The sequence below is a fragment of the Lottia gigantea genome (assembly GCF_000327385.1).
Source record: "Lottia gigantea unplaced genomic scaffold LOTGIsca_9, whole genome shotgun sequence".
In the NCBI taxonomy this organism is placed as follows: Eukaryota; Metazoa; Mollusca; class Gastropoda; family Lottiidae; genus Lottia; species Lottia gigantea.
In genome coordinates this window covers 3,022,559-3,036,091 of record NW_008710950.1, presented here as the reverse complement: position 1 = coordinate 3,036,091, position 13,533 = coordinate 3,022,559, and the positions used below count along the sequence as shown (strand labels likewise).

Sequence of the window (13,533 nt, the reverse complement as noted above, 5' to 3'; positions counted from 1 at the left end):
ACTGTCATGGTTGGTGTCAGTCTATTGAAGTTTTATTCATAGGGCTATACATTTTTAAAGAAGTTTTATTCGCTAAAATAAAAAGCTATATCCCGACCCCGTAAGAAACAATATGGCCTAACCAAAAATTCTGATGTCTGTGTCAGTGCGTCCGAGAATCGGCTCCCACCGTTTAAGTTTAATCGAACATATCATCATACATGTATAAAGCCTTGACGATGATGGAATTCTCTTTTGATTTTAGATTAAAACTCGTAGACTTTCCAAACTTTAATACTGTGCTGTGATGATAATAATGGTAAATAATAATATATGAGTTAATATTGTTCAGGTACGTCAATGGTTGCTGGTGATCTATGAGTTGTTGTACACATGCGTTCAGCTCTTAATTCCCAAAAGGCTAAAAATCCATCAGCACCTATAGCTATTGTTGAGAAGAAACCAAATGCCTGTAAGAGAAAATAACATAGACTATCTTTAAAATGCCATATCTTGTTGGGGCACTGGTCGAAGGAGGAGACAATTGACAATTACAAGGAAATAAACATTAGTTATTATTCCCTGACTCTGAATAATGCAATAATCGTTCAAACTATTTGGGCAACATGAAATAGGCCTAGCCTACTATTATCTCTTGACCTCTCTTGGATTTACCTCCAAAGTGCAATATATCGATATCTTATCGATGTATATCACGATTATCGATTATAATTCATATATTTACGAACTATAGTGGTCAATTGTATGAATGAAATGATTTGATGCCGACCCCCCCCCCCCCCCCCTCTCAATTCAGATACGATAAGGAACTGATTCAGAACGAATTCACGAACTATTTGGTCGTGCGAATGATTGACCAAAATATATACAAATTATAGTGAAATGAAACATACCGCTCCAGCTTTGTTGCCACCTTGGCTACAACCATTTGAAGCTAAAACACACGAAGCTATGAAGAAGAATAAAGTATACACGCCACACCATACACAGTCCTGTTAAGTAAACATAATTATCGAATATACAAATTTACAGTTATTATAAATCTTTCATATAAATTCTAAGCATCTCAGAAAACAAAATATGTCCTTAATTTGTAATGATGTGTAATTTTCAAAGTTTAGTTATGTTGTCAGAGATAGTTGATATATAAATTAATATAATATTAGATATAGGCCTACCAGCTAGTAATGCTAGTGGCAGAAGAGCGTATTTTTTACCTGTAAAGTCGCTTTAAATCGCCATGATAGTGAAATTTTCATGAAGGGGCACAAGTGGCGAATATTTTAGAGCGGAATTTTGCCGTCGATCACGCAATTCTGAAGGTCACATGATATCAACATCAAGACTGATTAATTTAATGCTGGGGGCAGCCGAGCTTATCTTATCGCCCAGTCTGCTCGTGCGTCCTCTCACGTCGACGACGATTTTTAACGCCCGTACGAATCGACGGTCTCACAAATGTTAGATAGATTATTCATGTTACCGATTAAATTCGCTAGTCTGTCCGTGTACAGCGTATTGTGTCGGGCGATAGATATTTCTTTAAGCAATCGGACTTAACGTTCAGAATGGCTGCCTCTGCTAATATAATGTGTACCAAACACGTGAGCCATAACTATACGCTCTTCTGCCACTATATATAGCATAATGACGGCACACACTGAATCAGTAAAAAAAAAGGTACTTACAGCAAGTTTCCAAGGGACGAATTTGAAGACAAATTTGTTGTGTAGATCCACTATGTACATTATATAGATGATAAGTGTTGATATAAAAGCTGATATAGATACAAATTCGAAATAGTTATAACCAGATGCATACTTATAATCACAATAATAATTTCGAGACGCTGCAACACAACTGAAAGCTATTAGGGTTAAAAACTGAAAAAAGAAAATGATTAAATCGGTGAATTATCTTCAATATCAAGAGGGGGTGTTAGGCCATAATGTTAGAAGCTCTGATACTAGAGAAACTGTTAGAAACTATAGGCCTAAGTGTTGCAATCCTAAATGACGATAATGGCGATGCCACTCCGGGACTAGTTTTGTCAACTCGTCATCATTTTCGGAGGTTACATAGCATAGCTACTGTTGTTTATGTGCTTTATAACACACCACTTCACTTGCACTTTTGAATTATTTGTATATTTTGTAAATGTCTCCAGAAGAAATTTCAAATTGATGCAGTCTAATTAAATTAGACTCATAGAGTTATAAATGTTAGACATGAAAATTTAGCAATATTCACTGGTCTGAAAGAACCATGTAAGCGGATTCCTGCCAATTCCATCCAAAAATCTGCACCCACCACCATTTCTGTGGACTGTGCAAAAAATGTCCGTGTAGGGGCTTCGTCTTTCACTGGCCAGTCTGCCATATTGGATATCCGTCACTGGCCATATTTTAGAAATTGTAGGCCTACTAATGTAGGCATTTCTCCTGATTGTACACCTAAATATGTAAGATTGGCATCTCGGGACCTCACTATGGCACCAAAAATTTTCATTCATAATGCCATAGCAGACCATCGGAAAAAATTTACCATGACATGAAAATACCATTATGTTGGAATTTTAGCGATATTCATAGGTCCTGTCAATTCCATCCAAAAATCTTCCCCACCCCCCTTACTGTGAACTATGCATGTATTGACCATGTAGGGATGTATATATTGGCCATGTAGCGGTTTCGTCTTTGGCCAAACAAATTTTAAAAACTTAGTAATGATTCTATAGAATTCATTACTTTTAGACGTTTTATTTGAATAACAAATGAATTACAAATTTTTCATTTTTCGATTCAATTAAAACAATTACAATAAATCCAAAAAATTAATGTATCCATTGGCCACAAAAATTGGCCGGTCACTGAAATAATGACGTAGTCTTAATCATGGAGAAAAAGCCCTAACTCAACTTCTATTCGTATTTTATTACACTATAAATATGCGTCATTGTTAGTAAGTAAGTAGTGGTTACGTACAAATAATAAAACATTCGAAACGAAACTAATAAAATGCGAACGGAAGTTAGGTCTAATTTTAACTAGACCGGGGGCCGTGGTAATACATGTGAGGAAAGTTACGTATTCATAGAGAAATATTGTCCAATAAAAATTGGCCCTGGTATCTTTCTAGGAAATCTCAGCCAATCAAATTAACCCACTCGTTATGACGCTATGTTACCGAAAGTAAACAAAAAGGAAGCGGAGTCTCATTAAATTTTTGATTATTATGAACGATACAGAATTAAGTAAGATGTTCGATAAAGAATTTAAGCTGATAGAAAATCAAACCCTTGGAATATATACTTTGGAAAGTGGAAAGAATGTATTCTTATCTCTTCAAACGAGTGGTGGCAAATCGAATAGGCCTATAAGTATGTGTTATTTCCCGGCCTTTTTTCGGTTCCGCCGGTCTGACCGGTCAGATTTAAATGTCACCTATCTCATTTCCACGCCCTCAAAACGAAATGTAGAGGGCTTAGTTTAATACGGGTTAATAAGACCATGTCAAAACCGGGACAAGTCGGGATACGATGGTCATTGACTAGTATAACATTTTCAAACTTCGTAATAACAATGAATAGTGTAAGCTCTCAAACCACACAATAAAGATAGCTTGCCGGGCAAGGTAATATACGCCCACTGGCAGCTTTGATTTTGAATAAAAATATTTAGCAATACAGTAACAATCACCAGTATGAAATATTCAACTTTCAGTCATACACTTCTTTTGAACTCTTTATAGGGCGATACTGAATAATATTGAGTATGAGTTATTGCCCTTGTTCTTGAAAACGTGTTCAATTTTTAGCTCATGAAAACTTTAGAAGGCAAATATTCAATCTTCAGCGCGGGACTGAATAATAAAACCAAGTTTCATCAAAAATCCGTCAAGAATTGTGCCTTCTAGAGTGTTTATATGCTAAAAATTGAACGCGTTTTCAAGAACAATGGCAATAACTCATACTAAATATTTTTCGATTCTTCTGATTTTCAATAGGGTTCATCCTTGGGTGATTACGAACACTCATGCCAAGTTTCGTTAAAATCCATCAAGAATTGTCCCTTCTAGAGTGTTTACGAGCTAAAAATTGAACGCGTTTTCAAGAACAAGGGCAATAACCTGTACTGCATATTTTTCGATTCTCCTGATTTTCAATAGGGTTCATCCTTGGGTAATTACAAACACTCATACCAAGTTCTGTCAAAATCCTTCAATAATTGTGTCTTGTAGAGTGTTTACAAGCAATTGTGGACGAACGGGCGGACGGACCGACGGTCCGACGGACGGACGGACTTGGGTGACGGCAATATATGCCTCCCCCCCCCCCCCATTTCATGTGGGCGTATAAAAATGAATAGTATAACCTCCTCGATCCTCGCAATAACAAAAACCAATGATACTTTTTCAAACCTCCAATAACATTGACTAGTCTAACATTTTTAAACCTCGTAATAACAATGAATAGTGTAAGTTCTCAAACCACACAATAAAAATGAATAGTGTAACCTCGATCCTCACAACAACAATAACCTCCTCGATTGTAACATCTTCGATCCTCGCGATAACAATAACCAATGTAACCTTTTCAAACCTCACAATTACGATGATAAGTAGAACATTTTCAAACTTCGTTATAACAATGAATGGTGTAACCTCCTCGATCCTCGCGATAACAATTACTTGTGTAACATTTTCAAACCTCACAATAACCTTATAAACAACAAGGGGTAACCCTCTGAAACCTTCAATGTAACAGTTTAACTTTTTATCATGCATTATTTCCAATACTATAGTCCATAGACGAAAATTCGTCATGGCGAACTCATTACGCGAAGTTCCATACGAGCAATCTCAACTTACAATTTCTCCAACCCGTAGCATACCAGGTATGCTCTTCATGTAACTGAAGTCTAATTTTATTCCAAAAATTTCAATAGTTTCACTACCAGGGGTAGGGGTGTCGACTTTAACTGGATCTGGACTGTCATCTGTAGGGTTTGACATCTGGAAGAAAGAGAAACCAATGCCATGTTTGGGAGTAAATCAGTTTGGATTTGGCCTCTTAGAAAGGGGGCTGCCGTGTATGTCGAATGTTGGGTGCTACATAGATAGGCCTGGTGTCTTATACTTTTACTGTCCATATGCTATACATTTTCTTCGAGTATACCCATGCCTACCAGTCCACGAATTTTTTGGTTAATATTATTAATAATTTTAGAGACCCTATTTCTGTGAAATCGAAAGAAAATATTGAAAGCTATAATTTACCTTGACACGCCTCCTTTTTATTATATTTGTCAGATCTAAATGTTATCACATGATCCCTGGATGTTTGGTACACGACATATAGTGAATAGTCCTGGTCCTCCAGTCTAGGGTATCAATTGATAACATAATCTTCATTTCTATTTAAAGGTCGTGAAGTTTTCGATGTTTATCATTTAGAGTGTTTTAAACATGGTGATGCTTGTTTCCACTTCAATTTGGGCAAAAAATGAATGTGGTAAACATGTTCATAATACATTGGTGCCAATCGTGCTAATGTAGAAAGTCTCTCAAATTAATAACGTGAAATTTGAGGATAAGAAAATGAACTCTTGTCTATGTCTCAAGTCTGACTGACTGTTAAATTTTAATGTCATAGCACCAGCTCTGCAAATTATCCGTTAGAGTGCATGCAATATAGATTCTGAAACAACCATAGGGGCCACTCAATAACTATTTCAAATAAAACTTTACAGTAACAGATTAACTAAAGATTTAGACTAAAACTGCTAATAAAAAGTAACTTGATTTTAAAACCTCGGAATTAAATGTTAATAGCCTACTTTAAATTTATTCACATTTATCAAAACTGAATTTATTGCATATTTGCGTTCGTTGGTCCTTTAAACAAAGTCCGAAAAATGAAAAATGCCGAATAAACATCTATAAAATCATTTGTTTTAACTTAAAAACATTCTGTTTCCGAAATTGACATTTTCTGTAAACAAATTATCATTAAGACATTTTTTTGTGATTTGGGACATGAAGCTCACTGCTGTGATCATTTTAGTGATAGTTTTAAAGAAGGTTTTGATCTCAGTAAGTGGTGAAAATTATACTAGAGACATGCTGATTCATACTAAATAAACGTCTTAACAATGCTTACAAACGAAGTGACTATTGTTTTCTTTCACAGTGATGACACGCGTTTAATTCGTAAGTGGTTCTTAATCCATAATTTATCTAGCACTTTCTATCTAATCACCTTTACTTTCAGAAACAATAATAGGTTTTGCGTTAAATCTGTAATACATATCAGAGACAATCTAATGACCCAATCAAATTGACGATGGAATAACGGTAGTGGACAGGGGGGGTATCTGGGACCATTATCATTCAATCGTTGTATGAATGTCATTCAGATAGAAAGTTGCGTTACAGTTATTAAAGAATGCTCGCTGATCATGTTAATCTTTTTGATTAAGTATGATATAATGCTCCGATTTTGATGAATCTTATGTACGGTTGAAGGATCGGCAGTTTCAACTATTTGATCCGATAATCTTGGAACCTAAATTCTACCAAAACATAATCATTGCTTCTGTGCTGATAGATCGAATATTATGTGGACCGACCGTAATTTATTTATTACAGAGTACGTTTTGATGGAAATGGATTAGATTTCACTAATTATTTAATAACGTTGCTTATTAGTTGATCTTTGAACTGTGATAAAGACCAGTTAGGTTGGATATCTTATTCAGTTTGTAACAGTCGCTATATGTCGCTAAATAGAAGATATAGTTTCACAGCTGATAAATATTCAAAACAGTGTAAAAAGATAAGTACTGATATGATGGTAATAGGATGATACAGTGCAGTTTTATATAACAGTCAATTCCTAATTTTGATGCCTTTTAAATACCAACAAGATCTTTACTCCAAAATGACAACAGAAAAAGGTATAGAGAAATCGGGATATCTGGAAGTGAAGCAACCATCTTCAACGAAAGGCAGAAAGCTGAAAGTAAGTCTTTTTGACGATTGTCAATCATTTACATTACAATTTTATATTTCTGACATCTATAACTTTTAGAATTAGTTATAATAGAAATATTATTGAAAGTAGGCCTCTACGTCATGTAGTTTGTAAGTAAGAACGTTTAGATTTAAAAACGTAAGACTGCGAAACAAATTGCCAAACCTCATCCACCTATTGTTTTTTTTCTTCACATGGCTTTTTCTTCTATTTATTGTGAAATACAGAAAATTTCTTTAATATAGACCTAATGTAATTTCACTTTCTATGAATATCAGTTTAAAAAAGTGGGGATTCTCTAAGAATTTCTTAGATGGTCTATATAATATTTTCCTTCTATTTCAAATTTCCACATAAGTAAACCTATACTACACAAGAATACGGTATTTCATTCCCAACCTAAATTCACAACCTGATTGACATTTTCTAGACAATTTTAGCCAAGTCAAACATCACAAGCGTGTTACTTCCCTTTAAATCATCCATACAGGACTGTAATTATAGAAATTTTATTAAATTCATTAACATACGTTAACAATTAACAGGTCTTTGATCTCACCGATATATATAATTAAAAGTTTACAATGTGATATAACTGTGTATATATGTGGAATAATTTATTGTAAATGTGCTTTACTTTAACCTATTACGACAGACGGCGTTAATTGCAAATGTATCAAAGTAAATCACCCTCACATTGTTGGAAACTACAATAACATTTTTATAAAACCTCAATTAATTACCGAATGACCCTTTATTTCATATAGCTTCATTATTTCATGCAAATATTATTTAACAGAGGAGGATTTTCGATCTAATATGAGGACCTTTATTCAATTTCTCGGAGGAAAGCGTATTTATCTAAAATGTAACTATCAAACCTTATATTTGTATGGAACAGAAGGCATTCGAAGACAAATGACAAGCAATTGAACATTTTGTTTTGAATATTTGAGATATGTCAGAAAAAATCAATCCCAAGCTTACTTTGGTTTGACAGAATGTAGGCCTATCTTCTTTTTAATGTCAATTTATAGCAAATTAAACAGTAATTAACGAATATGCAAAATTACTTCAATGAATTTCAATGGATCCTAAATGTAAAGTATATTTTGTTATATTCAGCTCAGCTCTGGTTTTCTTACTATAAATCACGATGTCATCATTACATATAAACAATGTCTTGTTGAATTGTTATCAATACTATCTATATTGCCTATATCTTTATCAATTCAGTACACTAACCCCATCAGCTCTGAGCTCTGTGATGAGGCCCTAAACATGAAAACGATTAAGCGATACACTTATGTCTTATTTCATCTATGATGACTAACTGTCAAGGCTCCGTGTACTGTGAAATGTTGAGGTCCGATAATGGAAGCCGAGAAAAAGTATAGGCACACTGGCGTCCCCCTTATTCCTCATTGCACACTTAACGAGTTATCATTAGCGTATTGAAGTGAAAATGAACTACATTTATTTCGTCACTTCACAAGTGATTATTTATAAGCTAGGATCTTTTTGATAATTTTCGGACATCAATTAAAACACATTCGAAATGTCACAGATCCTGATGGAATAAAAAATGATGTGTGTAGCCTATTCATGTATATTATTTTTCAAGTTTTATTTATTTTAGTCATGGAAGAAAAAATGGGTCGTGGTTCATCAGATGAGTGATTTAGCCAATGGAAAATACAATGCTAAAATTGATATATACTCTGATGCAAATTCAGCTAAAAAATCACCCACTGATAAAATGACATTTGTATTAGAGAATATAACAGCAGTTCAATTATCCAAATCTAAAACTCATCCAAATGCTTTTGAAGTTGTTGAAACAGAACCTGTTTTAGTATTTAGTGCTGCTTCAGAACAAGAAACTGCTACCTGGATGTCAATTTATAGGCGAATCTTTCAACATGATGAGTTGGGAGAGTTCGGTGAGTTCATTTCGGAAACACCCTCCCCACGTATAAAAAGTAGGTTTAAAGTTAATCAACTTACTAACAAAATACTAACATGGACGGCTTAGAGGGGTTCAGTGTTCTACATCTACTAACTGCTTCATTCCACCCATCATTTCCCATTCTTAAAAACCTATGTATGCATCACGCTTGCTTCCTTACTACGAAGTTGGCAATTAGACCTTAGTAAAGGTATCATGGAAACAGTGTCCAGTGGTTTGAATAGGGCAACAAGACAGATACCTCGACAACTGGGAATGGTAGAAGAATAAGATAATAGCACTGAACTTACAAAATCATGAACTATATTCAGTATTCCTTAAGCTTTCCCATTAAAATAATGTACACGCCAAACCTCCGATCTTCACCAGGCAAAGTTACTGAGCAACACTTAAAAATCTGGATACTCGCGCGGCTGTATATCTGTTATCACTCACAGGGAGAAAATTTTCATTCAATAATAATTTGTTTCAAAAAGTCAAACCGATTTAATTATAATTTGTGCTTCTCTTTCAGATATATTTGGAGTGAATATCATATCTAATGCACATGCTAAAAGATTAAATCTGGAAGGAAGAGTTTTACTTAGTATTAGTTCAGCTACAGTAGGAGTTTTAACACCCGATTATAAACAAGTGGTGCAGTGGAAATTATCCACAATAAAACGATTTTATACTGAAGACGATTCAAGAGACCAAACTCAAAAACTATTCATTATAGAAACAGGCCCGTAAGTCGAAGATTTTTATTAAAAGTTATTATATTCAGCAATAGCATTTCAGTGTCATCTTGGGCTAAAAAAACTCAAGCCTTTGTGATGAGCGGCATGTATTAACTCGATATGGGATCAAACTGCCTTTGCGTTGAATTGAAGATGTAAATCTGTAAATCAGAGATAACTAGTTTAACTAAAAGAACACATATACCTTTCCTTTCAGAAGTTCGGCAAGTGGAGAGGGAACTTGTCGTTTTTCGACACCAGAATGGGATCTGATTTTGAGCACAATTAGAAAGAATATCAACTCTGCTATTTCTGAAAGACAACACCTTAAACTGGCAGAGCAAGTTAGAGAGAGGAGCAGTTCGACATCCACAACTACAAGCGAATACCACTTTACTAATCTATTAGCTAATTCTGATGTTCCATCGGGATCATGTTCAGATCGGAGTAATTCTGTCAATTCTTTAGGAAGCTCAGTTTTTACAAATGGTTCTAACCCAGACTGTAGTGCAACGCCACCTCTATCCCCAGTGTCGACTTCAGGTCGTAAACTAGAGGTGCCACCGATAACCTCCACACCAAATCTCTCAAGAAATATTCGTTCAGATTCTTTCAATGTTACTGGATCAACAATATCAGTAGTAGAAGATGGTTATAGTGTAATTAAACCAGGAGATGAACAGGGGATCAAACCACGATCTGGATCAGTATCATCTACAAACTCAACTTCATCCAACAGATCAGACCATTCTAGATCAATTACAAGAGATTCGGGTATACTTGAAACAAGGAATGAAAGTCTAGAGACAAAATCAGACAGTTTACCATTACGGACTGTTAGTAATTCGTTCGATAGTGGTTTCTCTAACGGTTCCTATGATGAAACTACTAAACGTAAAGGAAGTGATGTCGATAAAGCTATAGCTGAAGAGACACCTGACGTTAAACCTGACCCCTCTAATATATATCAAGAACTAGATTATGCAAAAGTGCTAAATGGACAAATGGAGAACAGCGTTCCTGAAAAACGAAGCCGTAGACACTCTACGGGTGATGTAGAGAAAGATTCTGATTATGCTGAATTAGATTGTAGGAAAGGCGAAGATGGTACGGGTATTTTCAGTTCAACTGGTTTAACAGTACCACTTGACATACCACCAGCACTCCCAGATCGACCAGCAAGTCTGAGATGGAGCCACAGTATGAGAGCCAAACCTAATTGGAAGAAACGTTTATCAGCATTACTAATTTCAGGTCAAAGTCCTGGCCATAGTCCAGAAAGATGTGAAAGTCCGGTGAGTCATCAGAAATCCCCAGTGGACTCTCCAGTTCAAGACAATAATATTGTGAGCAACCATGCAGTCACAGCTGTTACTGAACCAACTAATCAAAGTGGTTCTGAAGAAGAACATTTATATCAATCTATACCAGAAGTATTGGCATCATCACAGAAAAAATTTGCCACACTTCCAACACGATTTTCACCTATTGATCTAGAACCCAGTCATGTTGCTTCAGATATTGTTTTGCCCACGGGAACATTCAGTTTTGATCATGTTATCAATTCTATAAACAGTAAAACACATGAACTAAAATTATTAGATACTATCAAACCAGTTTCAAAACCTCACACTAAATCAGATCCTTTAATAGACTTTTTCTTTAAAGATGATGGATTTGAGATACTCACATCATCAGCAGTATCAACATCGACACCTTCAGCACCTCAACTAATCATAGAACAAGTTCCCATAACTATTTCACCTGATCAGCCTTCAGAAGGACAAAAACCTCTCATGGAATTTAGTAGTGAAGAATCATTGCCTGTGATCTCTCCTACACCAGCTGCTGTTCTTCAAGAAGGGTTGTATATGGACATGACCGCTCAGAAGATGCCAAAAGTGGTTATTAATAGAGCTGAAAGTGTGGAATATATCCCCCCTTCTGAAATGAAAGCTGCTATGTCTGAAGGCAATTTAATTGATATTTAGGATCAGCAGAATCACACAACTGCTTGTTCTTGGATTTCAAACTGAGTGTGATACACATGGACATGTGCAATAAAGTGCTATTTTACTGTGATATGTGATGATCAATTTTGTTGTGTGATGACTGTTACAAACAAACAGTTCCTGCAGGATTGGCTTTATATGGAATCTTTTATTTACATTTTACTTGAGGCACATGTATTTAAATATGCATCCATGAAAAAACATTTTTTGTGAAACTTTCTAATACAGCTACATACAGAGAGATTTTGAGTCCATATTACAGCTTTTATCAAACATGTTTAAATTTTGTATTAGATTTCCCAATGGGCATGGTGAAGAACCAGTGCAGTGGAACCTGACAAAAATGTAGGAACCAGTTTAAAAAAAAGGTATCAAGTGGCTGCTCCAATATTATAAGAATGTAAATGAATTAGTCAAAATTGATGTTTAGGTTTAAAATACACTGTCTAACCAAACTAACTGCCTGTATCATAATCTCTCAATTTCAAATTATAATATATAACATTTTAGAAAAGGATACATAATTCTCCAAAAAAACAACTTGCCAGCATTTTGCAAAAGGTTTAGAGAACAAGCCATTTATTTGTACAGTTTTGACTTCTGACAAATTATGTTTGTATATTTCAAATCTATGTTTGTATATTTTTGTAAGTTGCTATTATTTATTTTAGACAATATTTGTATAATTTGCATATATTTGTTTGTTTTTATGCTTTAATAAAGTATATTTGTTGATGTTATAAAATAAAATATTTGAAATAAACATGTCTATTAAACTGATTCCAGAAATTTGTTTTACATTACTACATTTTGAATACCTCACACTGACAATTTCCAAAAGTTCATTTGTTTACATCCAAGTAACCACATCATACACATTTTGCAAATCAGAAATAATGTAAATTATTTTCATTAAAAATTTATGTATGATGATTATTATACTGTTTCTGCTGTAAATCTCGCACAAATGGACTACAAATACACACCACATCATGAAGATTTATTCTATTAATATATTCTGTGCATCAAATATAAAATCTCATTGCACCAACACATTTGACTAAATCACCAATGAAAAGACAAGTCTGTATCAACTTATTTACCATTTACCAATTGTTGACATTTATACATGTTCATAGGATAAAAAAAAACTTGGTGACCTCTGTTGAAAATAGAAAAGTATTTGCATAAAAGATATATTTTCGCTGTTGATAACTGTAAGTGTACAAATAACATAATATATAGTGAACATAGTAAAAAATAAATACAAAATAATAATATTACAGCTTAAAATAATAACAAATATAATACAAGTATCACTGTCAATAAACTATGCCACATGACTCTAAACAACAATTACCTGTCATTACCTGACCCAGGTACTGTCAAGTTCTGATGTTTAAAGTTGCTACTTTGATTGTAGTAGCTTGTAAATTTGTTCATTCAGCGCCGTAGCATATACTATTCGTTGTAAGTCCTATGGATTTTGTTTTTTGAGCAAACAAACACTATTCATTGAAAAATTGATCTGACCAATGAAAAGAAATAAAGTCATTAGATCGCTCAAACTAAACAATACCTCTGTCCTTTTATTAAATTATCAGCATATTTTGTTCAGTGTCATCAAAATGAGACAAAAATAATCAAAATACATTCATTAATGCCTCAGTTGTGACACAACACTCGCCACAGAACTCTTCTAAGTGCAGGACAAATTCAATCAAATCTTTATAATTTGAAGATATGAACTATAACCAAAAGGCTGAATCATCATTGAAACTGCATTGCATCATATGGAAA

General features: G+C 34.4%; 2 protein-coding genes across 2 annotated transcripts; one reads left to right on the top strand and one right to left on the bottom strand.

Annotated features, from left to right (window-relative positions):
* Positions 1 to 257: 257 nt before the first annotated feature.
* On the bottom strand, positions 258 to 5,298 carry LOTGIDRAFT_229820 (hypothetical protein). The gene is made up of 5 exons (XM_009068349.1): positions 5,278 to 5,298; positions 4,870 to 5,013; positions 1,689 to 1,883; positions 894 to 992; positions 258 to 449 (listed from the first exon to the last, which is right to left on the bottom strand). Exons 2-5 carry the CDS (start codon positions 5,011 to 5,013, stop codon positions 318 to 320), a joined length of 570 nt encoding a protein of 189 aa, XP_009066597.1. The 5' UTR covers positions 5,278 to 5,298; the 3' UTR covers positions 258 to 317.
* Positions 5,299 to 6,940: 1,642 nt separating this feature from the next.
* Positions 6,941 to 11,712, top strand: LOTGIDRAFT_155833 (hypothetical protein; the record flags this gene model as incomplete). The annotated part of the gene is made up of 4 exons (XM_009068348.1): positions 6,941 to 7,021; positions 8,673 to 8,976; positions 9,517 to 9,730; positions 9,939 to 11,712. The coding sequence occupies 4 exons, from the start codon at positions 6,941 to 6,943 to the stop codon at positions 11,710 to 11,712; spliced, it is 2,373 nt and encodes a 790-aa protein (XP_009066596.1).
* Between the last annotated feature and the right edge of the window lie 1,821 nt (positions 11,713 to 13,533).

Excerpts from the sequence above, each read along its gene's own strand:
- LOTGIDRAFT_229820 (XM_009068349.1), bottom strand. The coding sequence starts at position 5,013 with ATGTCAAACCCTACAGATGACAGTCCAGATCCAGTTAAAGTCGACACC. Across the intron at positions 1,884-4,869 it reads TGCTACGGGTTGGAGAAATT|TTTTTAACCCTAATAGCTTT; the intron begins GTAAGTTGAGAT and ends TTCTTTTTTCAG. Across the intron at positions 993-1,688 it reads TCGTCCCTTGGAAACTTGCT|GACTGTGTATGGTGTGGCGT; the intron begins GTAAGTACCTTT and ends TTTACTTAACAG.